This window comes from Corvus hawaiiensis, chromosome 1 (assembly GCF_020740725.1).
Source record: "Corvus hawaiiensis isolate bCorHaw1 chromosome 1, bCorHaw1.pri.cur, whole genome shotgun sequence".
In the NCBI taxonomy this organism is placed as follows: Eukaryota; Metazoa; Chordata; class Aves; order Passeriformes; family Corvidae; genus Corvus; species Corvus hawaiiensis.
Window position 1 is genome coordinate 86,077,282 of NC_063213.1, and position 17,492 is coordinate 86,094,773.

A 17,492-nucleotide genomic window follows, 5' to 3' on the forward strand; every position below is an offset into this window, starting at 1 on the left:
GCCCAGAGAGAATTTCTGATTCTGGAATCTGGAAGTATGCCAATTCCAAAACCAGGCAAACTAATCTGAAACTGGAATTTTCTATCAGCACAGTTTAGGGAAAGCCTGAGCCCCTGGGAGCTCTTCTCACATGGCTTTGGTGAAAAGCCTCAGAGCAGCCTGGCCGTGTTTGATTACTCTGCACGCGTCGTAGCCAAAGGAGGATGTGATAAGATCGGAGGTGCGACAGAACACCAGATGCCACCCTACCCCTGACCACTACAAACCAACCCAACTCAAATGGAGGGGCTCTCCTGGGCTTAGGGTGTTGTTTGGGAATCTGAGAGACCACCTCAGCGGCACCCAGGAGCTCGTGGTTGTGATGCTACAACAGATTCACATCCACAGCAGCCTTGTCCCTGCCTGAGCTGGGACAGCTGAAGGTTCCCCTTTTCTGCTCCCCCCCTTCCCTGCCGAGCTAACGACTCCAGTCATGCCTGGGTGAAGAAAGGGCAGTTGTTCCCCTTTCCCCCAGTGACCTACAGTGAGGAAGCAAGGCATCATCTCTCCCCCAGCCAGAAAGAGGGTCTGGTGTCTTTACAGCATCCCTGCAGCTTTCATTCACTTTCCTTGACCCTCAGGTTCTGGAAGAGAACAATATTGCCTTTTGCTTACTGCTCCATCTTTGCCACAGGAAAACAACTTAATATTCCTCTGGAACAGGTTATGTGCCTTGGCAATATGGGAATGTGGACACAGGACACACCTGCTCTGAGTCTTTCTCGTGTGATATTTTCTGAAGACAGAAATCATACAATTGTTGTAACAGCTCTGCCCAGTTAGTTGTAAAGCCATAATCAAAGTGCGGTAAGAGCCAAACAACAAGGCATGTCCGAGATTTCACTTGGGTCTTTCTTGCAGCACTGACGATGGATTCCTTGGTGACCATTAGTGATGGAAGAGGGAGACTCTGCTGTATAAGGCTGATGTTGAAACCAGCCTGGGCAAGATGGGAGAACACAGCAACTTCAGAACAACTTTGCTGCAAATGAACAATACTTTGAAAAGTTCATCCATCTGCCACCCTGCACCCATGGACAGTCCTACTCTGCTCCAGTTTCGTCCCTTATCAGTGCTGAGCACTGTCATTTGGGGTACCTCAACACTGAAGAGATATGAGCACACACACATGACTGGAAGTCTAAACAACAGGGTATTATTAAAAAGAGTTTTATTGTAATGCCAAAAAGAGTGGTATTGTAATGCCAAATGAAAACAGATCCCAACTGTTTCAGGTACCTGCTACACAGGGGACAATTAAACCTTTCCCTGTGTCCATGATGTGAGCAATACAGACAGGATAAGGCACAGAACATTTGCACCACAGTAACAGAGATGAAGCACTGCGGAATTTTAATAACCTTCAATCTTGCTAAAGAAGAATCCAGGCAAGAAAGCCACTTTATTAATGGCTAACACTAAACATTTACCACTCTGTGCTTGCATAGCAGCATCTACTGAATACATCAAGTCCTGAGTGTGACCATGAGTGTGGTATGGGAATAAAGTCCAAAAAGAGACCAAGGTTTTTATAAGTACTGAACATTTTTAAAGAAGAAACCAAGCAAAACATGCATCAGGCATCACAAATAATTCACCTTACATGAAGTGGGAATTTGAGGACTTCTTAGAGTCCTTTCCAGACCCAGAACTCTGTGATAATGCTATCTTGGCTTCACAGCTATGACCCAAGATTCTATGAAGTTTCTCACCTAATGGGACAAAAAAAAGTACTAGAGACCTATTAGTACTACAGCTGCTTATAGCTACAGCATCTTACATGACTGATTTTCTACAGGTAAGATACCGAATGGTAATAAAATATTAAAAAGCTAGGCTAAGAAATTGGGACTTTGGGAATGTTGTGTCTGCCTCTTCCCTAAGCCCTGCATTTATGTGAATTGTTCAGTGCTGGGCGCAAGTGTGAAGGTTTCAGTCGGGGAGGGCTGCAGGGGTGCCCTCCCTGGGGTGGGCACGGCTGGGCCCAGCAGACCCACAGAGCAGATGCCTGCACTGCAGCCCAGGGGACAGCCCATGCTCGTTTGTTTGGTAGGTTGTTTTCCAATGTCACGTTGGCTTGTGAGAAGTTCCATAATTTCTGTTAGAAGGAAAATTGCCTTATGTCAAAAGGACAGTCTTAGTGATGCCCGTAAGAGGCCAGTCTGGTTTCCATCCACTTACCATTAGCAGGTGATGATCATTTCTGCCTCATCAGCTTTTTCCCCTACTTGTGTTGTCACAGTTTTCTGTAAATGAAAATCCCCCCAGGGACTTCATACAATACAGCTCTGAGACAATTTAGCTAACTCAAATTCAAGATGGACTGAGAGTCTGAATTGCCTCATTTATTAATAAGACCTTACTTTTTCAGGACTGCAATTATTTAGCTTTAAAAGAAACTGAGAGATTGTGCACCCAACGCTGCTGAACCACAAAACCAGAGGAGAGTCCTGCATTTCTTCTTCCAAAGATCAGCCAGCCAAAAAGAATAAATAATGAAGTACATAGGTTTCTGCATACACTAAACAGATCCATTAGAGTGGATTTATCTGCACCATTTCCCTTAAATTACAATCATGCCCTATTTCTGTGCAATTTTCTGTATTTTGCGAAATTATGTTCCTGGCAGTCGAATCACTGTGTGGAGGCACTGTTACAGAGGGTTATGAAACTCATCTTGGGCTGACACTGCAAGTCCTGCTGGCTCTGAGCTCTGCAGCAAAGCCCAAAGGATGCTGCATGGCTGAAGAGATGGTCGTGTTACCTGCATCATTACCAAAACAGAATAAACTTTACCTAATGTTCCCTTTCACTGTTTCTATGTGTTTCCGAAGAAAAAAAAGGCGTGTTCGTGTAATTAATGTAATGAATAACCTAAAAAGTAGGAGGAATGTTGCTGCCTGTTCTGAGCTTCCCCTCCCCCTCCCCAAGACAAGCCAGGACTTGCCTCTGCCATGTGTTCTGAACTCCTTTGTTCCAAGCGCGGGCAAAACCAAATGTAACTCAAACTCTTTAGCAGTGTCTGATTGGCCGGTCACCCCGGGTCCGCCCCCAGTCCTCCCCTTTCCCCTTCTCCGAATAAAAGAAGGGCTCAAGAGGGGGCCCGCCCTCTTTGGCTTTGCAATCCTTCTGCAAACATCTGTGTGTTTCTGTTTCCGTTTGAAAGCTTCCAATTGCGGGAATTAGGCAAGCTGAAGACTATATTTCTCCCTCTTTGCTTCCACTGGTTGTGTCAGCTTTGCAGCTACCATTTTGCCGCTTTCAGAGCTACTGAAATGCTGGATTGCCCGTGCTACCTCTCTAGGCTGCTTGAGGCTTTCTAAGGCATTGAACTACGAGCCTAGCCGGTAAAAAGCTGTGCGTATACTTCCTCATTGGAAGAACAGCCTTGTCTGGTGCTGTGGTTCTACTTTTATGTCTTTGACAAGTTTCACTTTGCAGGAGACAAATATGAGGCACAGAACTTTTGTCCCAGTCCTTGCCACCTGAGGAGGAGCTTTATTCTCTTATCACTCACTGGCCCCTCCTTGTAGAGCATTTATATCAAAATGTGACTATTCAGATACACAGATGACCACAGAATGCCCCCTTGGCATACCAGAGTAAAGTCCACCATAAATAAGGCAATTATTTAATCATATGTAAGGCATTTATTAACCCTTGAGCAACCCTTAGATTTTACTAAACAGTTAAAATTCTCTGGGGTTTCATTCACTTTCCTGAGCAATGATTTTAAAGAAATGTTTGGAGAGAGAAAAAAATCTTACCTAGTATGTGTTTATAGCTCTCCAATACTGAACTTGTACGAGCAGGCTTAATCTCATAATCTTTACCCAAGTGGCACAAAAGTCAGTTGTTTTGGACCACATCACACATTTATTCTTACAAAATAATCTAATTCTTTTACTCCCACTATTTCAAAAATGAAGATAAATTCCCATACCTGAATTTTTACATCTCTGCAAAACAATTTCTGATATATACTGGACTTTACTAAAAACATGAGCGAGTAAAACGAGTAAAACTGACTCATTTGTTTAAATCAGGATGAGATCTAAGAAATTCTAAGCCTTCCAAATTATTCTGAATTCAAGGCTCACTGTGGTCTCCTGGGCCCTGTAGTTTCCAAATGTCTTTTAAAAATGCTAGCTAAACAGCATTCATCCAGAGAAATCTGAGGAAGAGCAGCTTTTAAGCTCTGCTTTTTCCCCAGTATGAGAAAACATTCTTTAGAGAAACTGAACACGAAGCACAGACAGCACAGCAGCCAGCTCTGCCATACTAACAAAGGAATCCAAAGGAAAGATTTCCATTTATTTTCCTTATTTTCCTTTCAGGGGCAGCTGTGTTCAGCCAGTGGGCAAGGACAGGTTATGTAAATAAAGGGTCATGCATTCTTTCATACCTTAGGTATGAATGCCAAATATGAGCTAGCCAGCAATTTTACCACTGCTGCATGAGGATTTTTTAAGGAGCAGTAGAACCCAGGAGATGTTGAGACACGGGATTTCTCCTTCCTGACCGCTAGAGCCCAGCACTCTCAGAGTAAGGCATCTTCCATCTTAATCTGATGGATGCAGCTGCTGCCGTTTCTGCTTGGGGTCCAGCAGGGAGCAAGGCTGAGCCCCTTAATCCAAACCAGTGGATACAAAACCACACACACACACAGAGACAAGGACAGAGAGGGAGCAGTGTCTTTCCCAGCACGCACACACACAAACGCACTCCCACACATCCACCCACAGCCCCACCCTGTCCCTCAGCTCCAGCCTCACAGGACCCAAGGTCACAAGCGTGAGACACAACCCCCACACTCTCCAGTTTCACAAGGACATCTCACTCACAGAGCCTTCAGACACTCCCATGGGATTTAAGTTCATCAAATGCCCATGCCCAGACCCTGAGCCCCCTTATCCTGCCACTGGCAAGGCTCTTTTCAGATGCTGGTTTTCCTCCTTGCCAGCTTGTCCAGCCTTTAGTTTAGCACTGAGTTTTGGATCCCTACAGCACCTGGTTGGCCACACTGGCTACTCCATGGCTAGTCCCCGATCCTAAAGCCCCACAGCATCTTCTCCAGCTGCAGGTGTCCAGACCTCCCAATAAAACACAGCCGCACATGCTGATGCAGCACAGAAAGCAAGGTCAAGCAGAAAATCATCAGAAAAAGTTTTTAATGAGAAGCTGGGATAGATTGCAGTGATGAGTCACAAGGCTGTCAGACAACAGCAATGCTCAAGAGACCTTCCTCTTTTCTCCCCCCTTCCATTTTTCCATACAAGCCCACATCCACCCCTCCTCCCTTTGCTACTGTCTCCTCCCAAACTGCCTCTAACTACTCTTCCCCATCTGTCTCAGTTTTGCCATATCCCTACCCAAAATCGGTATTTCTGCTATTACTTGAATCCCTTACTGATACAGCTTGGTGGACATTGCAAGATTCCCCAAATATTCCCTTCAATTATTTGTGAGGTTTGATCACCTTCCCCTTAAACACCAGTGAAATTGATCCATCTTTCCCAGCAATCTGTAAATTCCATCAGCCTCTTGCTCCCACTGCTGTTCAGCAATTTCTCGTATCATGACCAGCAGCTCCTCATAATCTTTTCAGCTGGCAAAGCCTCAGCCAGAGCCTGGACATCTGCCTGCATAACATAAGAAAGTTTAATTCCAAGACAGAAAAAAAAAGTGCAGATGCACTGAACTGCCACGGGTTTAACATGTGGCAGTGCTGAGGTCCTCAACTGTTCCTGTGAAACAGCTGTGATGCAGCTCATCTACCACAGCCAAATGTCTGGTTCCAGGTTTCATAGAGCTCCAGGTCTTTGGGGGACACGCTGGGCCGCACCGATCTCAGGGCACTGTCAAAGTCCAGGAAAGAGATGGGCCGTACCTGGTCCGGCGTGATGGTTGCAATGTCCATGGACTGCAGACTGCGGATAGGGCCCAGAGAAGCTTCCCGACAGAGCTGTGTCATGTCTGCCCCAGAAAACCCATCGGATTTCTGGACTATGAGTTCGATTTCCTCTTCATTTAGAGAGCAGCGCTCCTTTGCCATCAGCCGGGTGACAATCTGCTTCCTGGCAGAGGCTTCTGGGAGAGGGATGTACAGTCTCTTCACCAGTCTCCTTCGGGCAGCTTCATCAATTTCCTGGGGTCGATTTGTTGCTCCAACCACGAGGATACGATCTTCAGAGGAGGTTGTTGCCCCATCTAACTGCACCAGAAATTCAGTTTTTATTCTCCTTGACGACTCATGCTCCCCCTCTCCACGCTGGGACAACAGGGAATCGATCTCATCGATGAAAATCACTGCTGGCTGCTGACACCGCGCCACAGCGAACAGCGCACGGACCATCTTCTCCCCCTCACCCACCCATTTGGAAGTCAGAGAGGAGGCACTGATGCTAAAAAACGTTGCTCCAGACTGGCATGCAATGCACTTGCCTATGAGGGTCTTGCCAGTCCCAGGGGGGCCAAAGAGAAGAATTCCTTTGGGAGGACCACGCAGGCCGGTGAAGATGTCTGGCCTCAGCATGGGCCACACCACTATTTCTTTTATCGTAGCTTTGGCAAACTCAACTCCAGCAATGTCATCCCAGCTGACCGGAGGCCCATGATCCATGATCTCATGCATGATGAGTTCAACCATCTTTGGTTCAATGTTTTTCAGCCGTTCATCCACAGGCAGCGATGGACCTGTTGATACCCCTACATGAGGTTTACACTGTGCTCCTCCATTTTCACTTCCATCTTGTTTCGGAACCGGAGGCACAAACTTGCCGAACGGACCCCGAGACCTGCCTGCACCCAGGGATTTTTTCACACCTCCATATGATGAGACTGGTGCACGCTGGTTTTGAGATTTCTTTTGCTGATCCACCCACAGCTGTTCCTTTGCAGTTTTAAACCCAGGAGCACTGCTCTCTTCATTTCTGTTTCTTTGCCCTGAAAAACCACTGGTTTCTGTAGAAAGGGAAGCCTGACATGGAGCAAGGCTAGGAACAGCTGTGCTGCCTTCATCAGCCAGACCATAGAATGCTTTTCTTTTCCCAGAATTTGCAGACCAGGCAGGTACAGCTGACTGGTTGAAAAGAGACAAATTTTGTGCGCCACAATAGTTACCTGACATTTTCAAAGAACTACTATTAGTGGCTTCTTTACTTCCAAAGAGCGGAGTTGCCTGGAAACCTGGATGAACCTGTTTGCTTAAGGAGGCTGAAGCGGCAGGAAGCGTGTCTGAAGTTTTGGTCACAGGAGGCACACTGCTTTGAAGGGACTTTGAAGATGAGGGATGCTCAAGAAGATCTGGTCCCTGACTTGCACATTTTGCTGAGCCAGCACTGAGCTCAGTCTCCCTGGTACTGCCGAAGACATCAAGTTTAGGAAGAGCTGGAGCAGGGGAGGCACTGACCCCTTTATCAGCTCGCACATAGGCATCTGTTGGTGCCATCTGAGAGCTCTGGAAAAATTTGCCAGCCTGCATCCTCTCTTGCACACACTTTAACTCAAATACATTATCTGTTGTCAAGGCAGATTGCCACTTGTCACTGTCACTTTGCTGACATTTTGCCAAAGTCAAAATGTTTTCTGCATAGTTATTCAAGCCAGTCTCTGCGTTGCCAGAGTCAATAATCGCAGAGTATTTCTCTGCGTACTTCTTAAACAGGTTGGCAGCACAGACCTGGGAGATCTCGGAGTTTGCCCATGCATACTGAATGCGCAGGATCTTGGCACGGTATCCATCTGCCTTCTGCCTGGGTGTGCAGGTGCCAGAGGTGACAGCAAAGTAACTTTGCTGCCAGTCACTCAGGTGCACTGCGCTGGGGGTGGGGGCCTCCATCACTGACACTGGAACAGACAGAAAATACCTGCAGTTACAAAATGCCATCTCACACCATTTGCACGGTCTGCTTCCCCCCTTTCCTAAATACTTACATGGGAAAACCTACATTATTTTAACTGAGAGAAACAGAGCAGGAGGTCTTGAAAGCTACTTAGCCAGTCTGGACACTTTACTGTTTTCAAAAAGCAACCAGCTTTGTGGTGCAAAAGCATTTAGACTGAGGTTCTCTTTTCTTCCTTGTTCAAAGAAAGAAAAGAAGAAAAAAGTGGGGGGGAAAAAAAAAGAGAGAGTTTGCTTCTAACCAGAGGTCTCCTGGGGAGGTAAGTGAACTGCAAAGAATGGTAACAGATGGCCAAGTAAAACTTGGCCTTGTTAAATGAAATCACCAGTGCTTTCACTCTTATTTGACAGACTACGGCACAATGTAACGGGGGACAGAGGATACACCACTGTCAGAATGATTTCATTTATTGCAGTGATGGTAATAAAAATGAAACAAGCCAATAAGTAAAATTGTATGCAGACTCTCCGAGGGGAGATAAAAATGGAATGAATAATCCTGAATGTAGCAATCTTTCAGATTAATAAAATAGTAACAGACTACTAGCAAATGTTCAAAACTATTTATTCCATTTAGAAGGCTCTAAAAAGCCCCCATTTTACACTTTAGAGAAAAAAAGCTCTTGCATGTTTAAAAAGCAGAATTTAAACTCCTTTAGTGTTGGGGTTTTTTTAAGAAATAGGAAGGATAACATTTGGCTCAGGAGTATTTTGTTTGACTTGAAATGATTCGCTCATGTTCATGATGTATTTTCTTTCTCTGTAAAGTTTCATGTCCATATATTCTGCACCCTTTCCAATAGAGTATGAATCAAGTTGCAATCTCCTGGATCAGGTACGGACTATGTAGGAATGCAGATGGAGGTACAGGTGAAATGTCCATACAAGGCTGGGGAGACAGAACTGAAGGGTATTTGGGGGTGTCCTCTCTAATTATTGGCAAAAAGTCTGGCATCAGCATTAGACAACAGAGGGCACAATGTGATTATTGCTCATATGATTATATGGTTACACACATGATGAATAACAAGGACGTAAATCATTTTGGTTTGAATATTTTTTTTTACTACAGCCCAAATTTGTAGAGCTGTTTAGAAAAGTCAAAATACATTTTACCTGCAAATCTGGCACCTCTACAAGCAAATCCAATTCAAACAAACAAAACAAAACCACAAAAGCAAGGCTTTCTCTCTAAAAAGTTACTGCCAACTTTTGCACCGTGAGAAGTCTAACTCGCACCTAGAGAATCTGATACAAACTCACATCATAACCCCTCCATAGCTGAGTGACAGGTGAACAGAGAAAGGCTGCAGCTTTTTACTTCTTTTCTCTAAACAGCTATCACTGTGCACATAACTTTTTTGTAACTGTTGAACCAAAAATATCTTAAGCGACATAAAAGCTTAAGTTCAGGAAAAGTTTAATAGCAGGTATTTGCTCCGAAGAAATACTTCGGTCATTCAGAACACAAAATCTCAAGTTCACCACCACTTCCTTAAGGATTCAATGGTCCCCTTCATAGCACTGAGAGAAGGTCATAACAAGTGAACAGTGGTAACCAGTTTGAAATTTGTTTAGTTTGATTATTCACAGAATCACAAAATGGGTCAGGTTGGAAGGCACCACAGTGGTCATCTGGTCCAGCCTCCCTGCTCAAGCACGGTCATCCCACAGCACATGGCACAGGATTGTGTCCAGATGGTTCTTGAGTATCTCCAGTCAGGGAGACCCCACAACCTCTAGGAAACCTGTTCCAGTGCTCGGTCACCTGCACAGTGAAGAAGTTCTTCCTTGTATTCAGGTGCAACTTCCTGTGCCTCAGTTTCTGCCCACTGCCTCTTGTCCTATTGCTCGGCACCACCAACAAGAGCCTGGCTCCATCCTCTTGACACCCTCCCTTTAGTTATTTATATACATCTTAAGCATCGTCTAGCATCACATTACCTCCCCCTATTCTAATACCTATTAACTGTCCTCATAGCCTTACAACTTCTCTCCAAGAGAGCCACATGCACACACGTTCAGGCAGAACTGTTCAGAACTGTTCCCAGACGAGGATACCCTACTTCGTGTGCATGCCCGAAGCTGGGGCGTATCCAGGCACTGGCACCAATGGATCTCTGGCACAGAGGTGCGGAGCGGGCGGGAGCTGCTGCTGGTGCCGCTGCCTTCACACACCAGCAACAGGGCACGCCTGCCTGCGAGCCACGGAACCACGGGCAAGTACGCGAGCACACCCGCCCATTCACTGCCCTCAGGCCAGGAATCCAGCCGGGGAGCTGCCCGGGCACGGCTGAGCCCTCGCCGCCCCTACCCAGCCGGCAGCCACGGCCCCTCAGCTCAGGAGCGACGGGCGGGTCCCCTCTCACGGCCCCGGGAAGCGGAGACCAGAGCCCCGAGGAGGTCCCGCAGCTCGCTCGCTCGCTCGCTCCCTCCTTTCTTCCCTCCCTTCCCTCTCCCCTCCCCCCAGTCCCGGCCGTGCCGCTCCCGCTCCCGCTTCCCGCTCCCCGCTCCCCGCACCCACCGGGCCGCCGCCGCTTCTGCGAACCGCGCGCGCCCGCTCCGCAGCCGGCCCCGCCCCGCCCCGCCCGCCAATCGGATAGCAAGGCTCGGGAGGCGCAGCCAATCAGAGGCCGGGAGGGCGGCCCGAGTGGGGGAGGGACGGGCTCGCTGCGCTGACGTCACCCGCGGCGCTGGGAGGGACGGCGCGCGGCAGGACGGGCGCTCCCTATTGGCTGTGCCTGAGGCGCGCGCCGTCCAATGGGCGCGGGGTCCGTGCCTTGGGAGGCGGGGCCGGCCCGCGCCACCCGCAGCTCGTGGCGTGGCGCGCGCGTGCCTTCCGCGGATCGGCGCGTGCCTCCGGCCCTGCCGCCTCCTTCCCGGCTCCTTCCCGGCTCCTTCCCGCCTCCTTCCCGCCTCCTTCCCGGCTCCTTCCCGCCCCCTTCCCGGCTCCTTCCCGGCTCCTTCCCGCCTGCTTCCCGGCTCCTTCCCGCCTCCTTCCCGCCTCCTTCCCGCCTCCTTCCCGCCTCCTTCCCGGCTCCTTCCCGGCTCCTTCCCGCCTCCTTCCCGGCTCCTTCCCGGCTCCGTGCCGGCTCCCTGCCGGCTCCTTCCCGGCTCCCTCCAGGGTTCCCCGCCGAATACCCAGCCGACGGCCCCGGGCGCTTCCCTGGTGCTGGTGCTCCCGCGCCTTGCCAGCCCTGCTCACAAGCTTCGGAATAACTTTCCTTATAAAGGCTTGGCTCCTCAGCTGAAGGTCAGAGCAGCCGAGAATGGAGAGGCTGGAGAGTGTAAGGGGTTCTGCCGTGCTCATTGCCTATCCAGGCCATTTTCAGTAGCGGTAGGAAATGGAAACGTGGAGATGTGCAGTTTGTGAGGCAGACGAAGCCTTTACCTTCAGTTCGGCGGCTGAAGGAGCAGAATTGCTGTGGCTCTTCCTGTGTCAAACTCGAGTCTGGCAGCCCAGAATGGCAGGGCAGCCACCTCCCATCAACATCCCCCAGCTACCCACTGTTTGTTCCTCTCCTCTCACCCAGAAGCCCCTCTGGATGCCCTTTGCTCTGCTCACAGGCAGCCAGGCCAGTGGCGTCCTGGGCTCTGTCCTTGGCAACAGCCGTCCGCGCAGGACGGGCTCCACAGGAGGCAAGTTCCATGAATGATCGCCCAAGCACAAAGCCCGGCTCTCCTGGTGGTGACTTCGCAGCCAGTGATGGGTATCTGGCCCTTATGCACACAAGCACTTGACCACCATGGCCACCTGTTTCATCTCTGCCCCTGTGGCAGCGGCTGTGGGGCCACCACGGCAGTGTCAGAAGGGGATGCTGTCTTAACACTCCTGAAAACAACAGCTGCTGGACAGGCCTTTTTGGGAGAACCGCTCTGACAAGATGAATAACATACTGTTTTACAGGGCAAAAGATGGTGGATGTATCCCATGAACTGAATGTGGTGGTGGAGTCCTCAGCTGTATGACACCAGCCCACGTTCAAATTAGTGCACCAACCTAGATGCAAATTAGCACTCTAAGCTGCAGTTACACTTCTGATATTAACACAGACACTTCTGTGTGGGTGAACATTTCCCGTGAGGAACCTTTCCTGCAGTTACTGTCAGGTTTTTGTTACGCATCAGGCTTGTTATACCATTAGCACAGACAGCATATTACATTAAACTGTCTGTGCTGGTATGCAGGCTATCATCTCAGGCCCAGCTGGGCTAACATTTATATAGTTTGTGACTCTGCTGCCATCAAATTTTTCCCAAGGCATGCTTGCCCGATTTCCCTGGGGTTGCACAGGGGTAGGGAGCAAAGGAGCCTTGGGGACACAGGCTGCAGCCAGGCAGGGCTCATGCCATGGGCCCCTTCCCTGTCCTACCTGATGGCACCGGAGCTGCAAACCAAAGCCGAAGCTGGGCAGCTGGCTCCAGTGGCAGATCCAGCTGCAGGACTGTGCAGAACTTGGCAGAAGGGTCAGCATTGGCCCTGGGTATGGCCAGGTATTTTTCAGACTCCTGTTGCTGAGAAGGAAACTTCCTACAGGAAAATTTGCAAACTCCCATTTGCAAAGTAATTTGAAGGACACATTGAAAAAAAGTCCCCGGTGCTGAAAATCAGGGCACTGACTTGATATGAGTGGGGAAGTTGGACCTCTTACCGTGCATCTGGCATGAATGAGTTGGGAAGAGCTTAGTTAAGTAGAAAGAGACAATAGTCTTAGTTTTGTTTCCATTTATTAATATTGCCAGTTAAAACCTGTATGTCTCTTCAGTAGGTTTTGGATACAGATTTTAAAGGGAGTCGACAGCTCACAAATTATAATTAGAGCATTGAATTTCTGATTATTTTTCCATTTAGAACATACAAACTTTACATATGCTATGTAGATATTATCCATTGACAGTTATTTAACTATCCCAACACCAACCACCCTAGTTTTCAGGATTCTCAGTTTTATTTCACATTTGCTGCTGTCTTTGAGTAATTCAGGTTTATACCTCTCACGGTTTAGACTGCTGGTGTAAGGCAACTTCAATGTGAGTGCTACTCATCACATATGGTGACAACAACACAACAACAACAACAAAATGGCCATGAGCAGAATTTTGTATGTAAAGGCAAGAACAAATTGGAAATTTAATAATTATAATGGAGTTCAGAGTATAATATATTACCAATACTTTCATAAATACATATATTTTCAATATTTTGCCATCAGCAATAAAATATATTTATAATCTGTCATTAAGAATGTAAGTACTGTACTCTGCTAGTTTAAAAAAAAATAAATTTAGGTTCCTGAAAAGTCAGGTGTTTTCCCTCCTTCTCTAATAGCCACAGTCTTCCTTGAGATGTGGATATTCTACTAAAGTACAGTTCTGGGATTCTGTAATTATTTTTAATATCAAACAGTATTCATCGGCACAGACTGTATTAGCTTTTGCACACAAGGCACAATAAATCCAGGTTAACATATTAACTATTAATAAATGCAGTGTTTCTCACTTACAGATACATTGCAAAGCTACAGAACAGAAACACCAGTTATGTTCTTCTTTCGAAATGCTCCTTTCAGTGCTTGTTCTTGAGTTGATTACATAGCCCAGATTTCCTTTTTTGTTAATAGTCTAGGAAGGAATTATCACATGGGGAAAAGAGGGTATGAGAGACTCAATACTGTGAAGGCCTTCACTAGTTACATATTCGAATCATCTGAGAATTTCCAAAAAACCAGAACTGTGAACTTCAGGTTTCTGTACTGGACTAGCCATGGGGAAATGTAATTCCATGGGTCTCATCACTGCTGTTTATTAGAAGATTCACTTACATCACTTCTTTAAAAAAGAAAACAAAAATTAAGTTTTACTCCATCTATATTTTAAATTAGCCTTTATCTTAAATTCTTCGCCAAGAGGAGTTTTGCTATCTGAACAACAGCCACTTCTAAAACTGATATCCAGATACTGAAAAAGGTTTAATTGAATGTCAGTTTTGGCAATATTTTCCCACAAATGTCTAAAGGGATCTATGTCTAATTCTGGGCTGTTGGGGACATTTCACCTCTTCTGGGTTTGGATGTGCATCCTTCCTGCATCCCAGTTTTCCAGCAGTTTGAGGCTCACACAGGTGGACATCATTTGTCTGTGTTCTGGTTTCCATGGAGCAGATTTCCAGCAGAATCTTCTTATGTTCAGTTTAGTGGTGCCTTAACTTACGCCTTTCTTTTCCAATACTTATTAGTCAGATTTTTTAATTTCAATTATAGTCACCTAAGCCCAAAGCAACTCCATTTCATTTCAGTGGAATTACCTTGGATTTACTCTGTGATAGCTTTGATCCAAATCTGATCTCTCTCCCTTTTTTTTTTTTTCCCCAGACAGACCTGCTTATATATTTCACATACAAAATACTGGTCTCTCTCACAGAGAAGGTGTAATTCTTCTCTGGCTCCAAGATTCTAGAATTTTCATAATGTAAAAGTTGTAAAATTGTATCAGTGTGGAAGATATGTGTTACGGATGAACATTGTTTTCCAGGTCATGAGATCTGAATAATGTTGTTTTAAAAAAAATGATAACAGAGAAAGGGAACAATTTGCCAGCATTTTTCAGTCTCTTCAGTCTACCAGTCTATTGCATTGTGCTACCACAGAAAAGCTAGATTTCATATTGGTTCTGCTAAAGAGAATGATGCTATCAAAATTTCTGCAACTGACAATAGTGTCTTGTGTCAGTCACCTGCTCAAATATTACTGTGTTTTACTAAAATCATTGGTCATCCCTTTCTTCATCTGTTACCAGGGAAATCAGTTCCTTAAGGAAATAGTAATCCTTCCCAGTTTGCACCCCAGAAGTGAGAGATTAGGAATCACCAGAAAAATCTACCTGGTCCACATTCAAATTTGTTAAGGTCTTCTGGAAAGACAGAGGTAGAAGCAGACCATGTGCCAAATTAACTGTCCTGATCCATGTTCCCTGGTCTACTTGCAACTTCCCAACCATAGGAAGTATATTTGAAAGGGATGAAGGAAGAAAGATGAATAATTGTGCAAGTTGCTCAAGAGGCTTTAGAAGATAATATGAGCATTAAAAGGAAGATTGAAATACAAATGTAGGAATTAATCCTACATATTATTTTTCTTGGAGCAGCTATTTATGTTGTTCTTATTGACACAGAAACAACTGTCTGGAATTTGCTTTTAAAATGGCAAAAGTACTTCTTGAATTGATAAGGTTCTGACTTTGACCTCTAACTTTCATTTTAGCTCTTTACTGTGCCCACCTTCGACAGGATGACATATCAATGGTTTGTGTCAAATACATACGATTTGACTTTCTCTGAAAGAGGTTTTCCAGTATTTTCATGTTCCATTCATCACTGTTAATGGAAGAAAACCACTGATGGAGGAACCACAGCAGATTTTGGGGGTTAGTTCTCTTACTTTCTATTTTAATTGTCACTTGTTTACTCATTTGTTAGCTAATTTGAGAAACTTAACATTTTAGACATCATATTCCTTAGCACATTTTGTCAAAGATTTATTACACAATGAAGTAATCAAAATGGTAGCCATAAAAACAAATCACAAGTCAGTTTCACAGAACGTATCTTACAGACTATTTTCAAGTAATCACTGCTGATAATAACTTGATTAAAAATATAGAATACCGGGTAGCACATGGCTTTTGACGAGACTCTTCAGGAGGAGCTTTTCAGGGACCTCATTATGAATGATCAATCTGGAAACCAATAGCCAGCATAACCTATTTGCTGGTATTGGACAAAATGAGTGTTTTACAAGCAAACCATTTAGGGGAAAGTAGAGAAACTGCCAGAAGAATTATTAGTAATCAGTCAGTTCTCATTCCCCTGGGTCTGGCTATTCAGTGAAGGAAGTCTTGAAGTCCTTTGTCCTTTGTTCATTTACAAAATTACTGCAGCAAGTGTGTCGTGACATGATAGTGCCCCAAATCCTGGCAGCTACATTTGTGCATGCCTATTCAGATATTAATATAACATATTAACATATTTAAACCTGAACAGGTTACTGAACTTCCCCAACTTGGATTCTTTCTGCACTCATAGTAATGTTAAATTAATTGGCTAAAACACCTCTCAGTTTCATCTGTGAGGAAAGGAGGGGGTATGCTAGAGGTGAATGGGGACAACAGAGGGAGCACCAACCCTTCCATTTCCATTGCTTGGTTGAACAAATGCTCTTGGCTACAAACTGGTAAGAAATGACAGCTCAAGTCTCCTTGTCTATGTGCATCTGGAAACAAGCAGGATGAAACTACAGTACAGAGAAGGAATGACTAAGGTTACAACACAACTTGCTGGCAAGGATTTTGCTACTGCAGCTGGGCTATATAACAACAGGTTTTGTATTTTTTTCCTTCATAGTTTGACTTTCCCACCTGCACCTAAAATAAAACTTGGCAACACAGAGAAAGCCAGTTAATTACCTCATCTCCACTTAACTTCATTGCTGTTACTGCTGGTGGTGGTTTTGCTCCCATGTTTTCAGAAGATCAGTTGCCAGCTGTGAGATGTGCTGCCAGGCAAACTTGACATGGGTGGATTCCACTGTGCGGGAACAAATAGCAAAACGTAGCACAAACTTCTCTCTCAGGTGGCACGGGACCAGATGGATCTTCTTGGCATCATTTATGCTTTGAAGAAGTGCCTCATTTAGTTCATTTGAGCCCTGAAATCATTGTAATTCAATGGATATGACAATGAATTTCAGAAACAAGCCTGGAAAATGTAAATCCCACCAAGCAGCCAAGCCCAAGTAGCACCAGTAACAAGCAACCATTTTCTCATCTCTCAGTCCTTTGCTGTCAAAGGATATCAAAAAGATGATGATGTAAGAGAGAAGTTTTGAGCCACAAAGAGATATATGGATTATCTTGGCTTTAGGAGCAGTGTTCACACTGGGGCATTTGTGATAGCTGCCCTTTTGTGACCTAAGATCATGAGCTATGTTAAAAGCATTCATTATTGTATCCATGTTATTACACTCTTCTTGGATCTAATCAAACAAACATGGGAGGAAGCTTTGCAGTGAACTGTACTAACTTTCCTAAAACAAACCTTCCAGTCTTCACTTAAGCATGGCTGCTGTGAGAGAGTCTTTTGAATGTGAAATCTTACCCTTAATTAAAAAATTTTTAAGGTAATGTATCCCTGGCATAAGTAGGTTTCATGTTATTAGTCAACACCCTAAAAAAGTATCTGCCTCAAGTTCTATAAGAATTGTCCACCACAGAATCCATCAGAGGAAGAATCTCAGCTATTGTGCATCCTTTACTCTCTCTATTACACTGGTGGTAACACACAATTGCAAGAGATTCTGGGAGCATCTGCACTTTTACTGCAGTGTCCCCTTACTGAGCACGGACTGTGGAAAAAGAGTCACAAATGGCCAAATCCGTCTGTTCTGCAGCAGTTGTGTTACTGGGGCAGCATTGGTCTTCTTGAAAACTTCTTGATCAGAAAACACCTTCTCTCAAATCTGGGCAGTTGTGACTTTCCTGCTTAGCCTTTTCCATA

At 45.6% G+C, this 17,492-nt stretch overlaps 2 protein-coding genes across 8 annotated transcripts in view; both read right to left on the reverse strand.

The window, feature by feature from the left end:
• Positions 1-5,193: 5,193 nt before the first annotated feature.
• Positions 5,194-16,482, reverse strand: FIGNL1 (fidgetin like 1). Of its 2 annotated transcripts, none has more exons than XM_048312542.1 (2): positions 16,403-16,482; positions 5,194-7,887 (listed from the first exon to the last, which is right to left on the reverse strand). In XM_048312542.1, the coding sequence occupies exon 2, from the start codon at positions 7,877-7,879 to the stop codon at positions 5,810-5,812; it is 2,070 nt and encodes a 689-aa protein (XP_048168499.1). In that variant the 5' UTR covers positions 7,880-7,887; positions 16,403-16,482; the 3' UTR covers positions 5,194-5,809. The 2 variants fall into 2 exon arrangements, with proteins under 2 accessions (XP_048168499.1, XP_048168490.1); XM_048312533.1 differs by lacking the exon at positions 16,403-16,482 and adding an exon at positions 10,467-10,508.
• Positions 7,824-17,492, reverse strand: part of DDC (dopa decarboxylase) — a 77,289-nt gene continuing 67,620 nt past the window's right edge. For 4 of the 6 annotated variants that reach the window (XM_048312583.1, XM_048312564.1, XM_048312574.1 and 1 more), the window contains one exon: positions 12,654-16,644. In XM_048312583.1, coding sequence (XP_048168540.1) covers positions 16,429-16,644 — 216 coding nt within the window. In that variant the 3' untranslated portion in view covers positions 12,654-16,428. Of the gene's footprint in view, positions 7,888-12,653; positions 16,645-17,492 lie in introns of those variants that run through there. The other 2 variants (XM_048312602.1, XM_048312593.1) reach the window with 2 other exon arrangements.

Excerpts from the sequence above, each read along its gene's own strand:
- FIGNL1 (XM_048312542.1), bottom strand. The coding sequence starts at position 7,879 with ATGGAGGCCCCCACCCCCAGCGCAGTGCACCTGAGTGACTGGCAGCAA.